Source organism: Ixodes scapularis, unplaced genomic scaffold (assembly GCF_016920785.2).
Source record: "Ixodes scapularis isolate PalLabHiFi unplaced genomic scaffold, ASM1692078v2 ptg001164l_1__unscaffolded, whole genome shotgun sequence".
Classification (NCBI taxonomy): Eukaryota; Metazoa; Arthropoda; class Arachnida; order Ixodida; family Ixodidae; genus Ixodes; species Ixodes scapularis.
This window is the reverse complement of record NW_024610111.1, coordinates 1,220,974-1,223,419: the sequence shown is the minus strand read 5'-3', so window position 1 is coordinate 1,223,419 and position 2,446 is coordinate 1,220,974. Positions and strand designations below refer to the sequence as shown.

The window sequence follows — 2,446 nt, the reverse complement described above, 5'->3', positions numbered from 1 at the left end:
GTGTGAATCCAGTGGTCTCTTGAACCGCCGTATTGTAGGCGAACGTGACGTAGGGCAACACCTCGTCCCACGTCGTGTGCTCTACGTCGACGTACACAGAGATCATGTTGGTGATTGTCTTGTTGAGTCGCTCCGTCAGACCGTTGGTCTGCGGGTAGTACACAGTGGTACGATGATGTCTGGTTTGACTGAGCCGGAGGATTTCTTGGGTCATCTGTGCCATGAACGATGATCCGCGATCTGTAATCAGAACTTCGGGAGCGTCGTGCCGGAGGACGATGGACTCGATGAGACTTCCACAGCAGTCCATGAAGGCAGGGCTTTGGTTTCGGCGTACCGCGTGAGATAATCTTTTTATTTTTTTTTAATTTTCTTTCGGGCACAAGTTCGCCCCACCAAACGCAACTCACTCAGTTATACCCCCACCTCCACCAAAATGTTTTTCCTGACAATATTTTGTTATCGTAACATTAGTAATAAGAAAATACTTTATTTTAAATGTGTTGTCTCACAGCTAGAAGCCCGAGCTCATATAGCTTTGTCTTTGGCAGTTTCTCCTGCTGAGCAAGAGTTCGAGCAGGCGAGGTGTCTCCTTGTACAAAGAGCTCGCGCTTGTAGTTGAGCAGTGGTATTGTCATTTCGTATATTTATATGCGAAAATAATAAGAAGGCAATATTTAGGCGAAGCAATACTCCATCCAAAGGAAAATTAGAATAGTGCAAAATGCATGAACAGGTTATATGAGAAGAGTTCCATTTGGTGCGGAAATATATCGATGATATGAAACTAAAAAAAACAACTAAATGCGAAACGATATGAAACTGACACGCCCTACAGCGCGTGTGGGGAACGGACGTGCCCTTCCGTCTTCCCCGGGACAGGAGCGATGTTCGACAGAGCGGCTGCCCTCGCCACGGCGGCCGACCAGGCCTCCGCGGACTACCGTATGATCATGCTTATGCTATCGAGTGGAAAGGGGCTGGCGGAGACGGTGTTTCTACACGGGGACCCTCAAGGTAGGCCTTATCGCACGCAGGACTTCGCCGAAGCGCTTGAGGAAACTGTCGGCATGAAGCACGTGGTTGGACTGGGAGCTTTCCAGTTAAACCACGTGTGGGTCTGCACGCTGGACTCTACTGACAATAAGGAACGCCTCGTCGCTCTGAAGGAGATTACGGTGAAAGGAAAACGATGCATTGTCATTGACCCCTACTTAAAAGAAGCCGTAATACGAGTCAACTGGCTCCCCACGTTCGTAACCGATGAAGAGGTGTGCAAGGCCCTGGTGGAATATAAAAACGTGACGAAAATTTGCAGAGAAAAATGGAAGTCTCCAAGTGGAAAACACGAAGTCGAAACGTCGACAAGGTTTGTCACAGTCACGATGAAGGAGGGAAAAGGAAAGGAAGACCTACCACATCAGTGGAAAGTGGCTGGGTATCCTGTCCTTTTATATGTCCCAGGCCGACCGCCGATGTGTCTCCGCTGCGGCCAACTGGGGCACATGCGAAGGCAATGCCGGGCGTCCTGGTGCCGTCATTGCAGAAGTTACGGCCACTTGGAATCGGAGTGTGTGCCCACGTACGCCGCCAAGAACAAGTGCCAGGCGAGCATGCCGCTAGAAAGCGACCTCCTGGATGAGGGGGATGTACTGGAAGCGGATCGAACGACACGGACGAGGCGGGACAGGCGGATGCACCCGTCTCTAACCAAACGGAGGCGGCAACACCCAAAAGAAAGCAGTGAAGAGGGATCGGAGCCCGTAGAGGAAGAACAGGCCATGGACGTTGCACGCGCCCCAAAGGACGCAGCCCCACCGCAGCGGCTGACCAACCCGCCAGCGCTGGCAGCCGCGCCGGGGAAAACACGCCCACCAGAACAAGGGGCAAGCTCCAAGGGGACAAGCAAGGTCACACGCCAAAGTGCGCGGCAAAAGCCGAAAACGGCCGAGCAGTTTCCCCCGCTAGATGCACATCCCGGGGGAAGGGGTGAATCATCGGAGAACGCCGTCCCCCTGCACGGGGATTACGAGAGCATCCCGGGAGCCGTTTCAGCGCGCCCTTGACTGATTAGCGCCACCGTTTTTTTTGAGGTAGGAATCTTCTCTCAATGCGACCTCTCAAACCTTTCAAGTGTGCAACGCTTTTTTTTTTTGAGGGGGGGGGGGTGGTAGGGGGGAGAAAACGCAAGTACGCTGCAGATGAACTTTTTATAAAATGATGTGCCATGAACGACGATCGGTGCTATTATTTGCAAAGTGACGTTGACCAGCTTGTGTCTGGGCTCCCACCTGCTTTTCTCAAATGTATTCATTTAAATACGAGGTCTGTAACGAACAAGGTAATTTGTTTGGAAGAATTCTTTACTGAATTTCCATTTAAACTTTCTGCCATTATGTTAACTGAGACTTGGAGCACGAGTGAACATGATGTGCTCGGATTACCA

At 51.2% G+C, this 2,446-nt stretch overlaps 1 protein-coding gene across 1 annotated transcript; it reads left to right on the top strand.

Annotated features, from left to right (window-relative positions):
- Positions 1–947: 947 nt before the first annotated feature.
- On the top strand, positions 948–2,066 carry LOC120842498 (the record flags this gene model as incomplete). Its single annotated transcript, XM_040213633.1, has 1 exon — positions 948–2,066. A coding segment is annotated over one exon (1,119 nt), but the record flags the coding sequence as incomplete, so codon positions are not given.
- Positions 2,067–2,446: the final 380 nt, after the last annotated feature.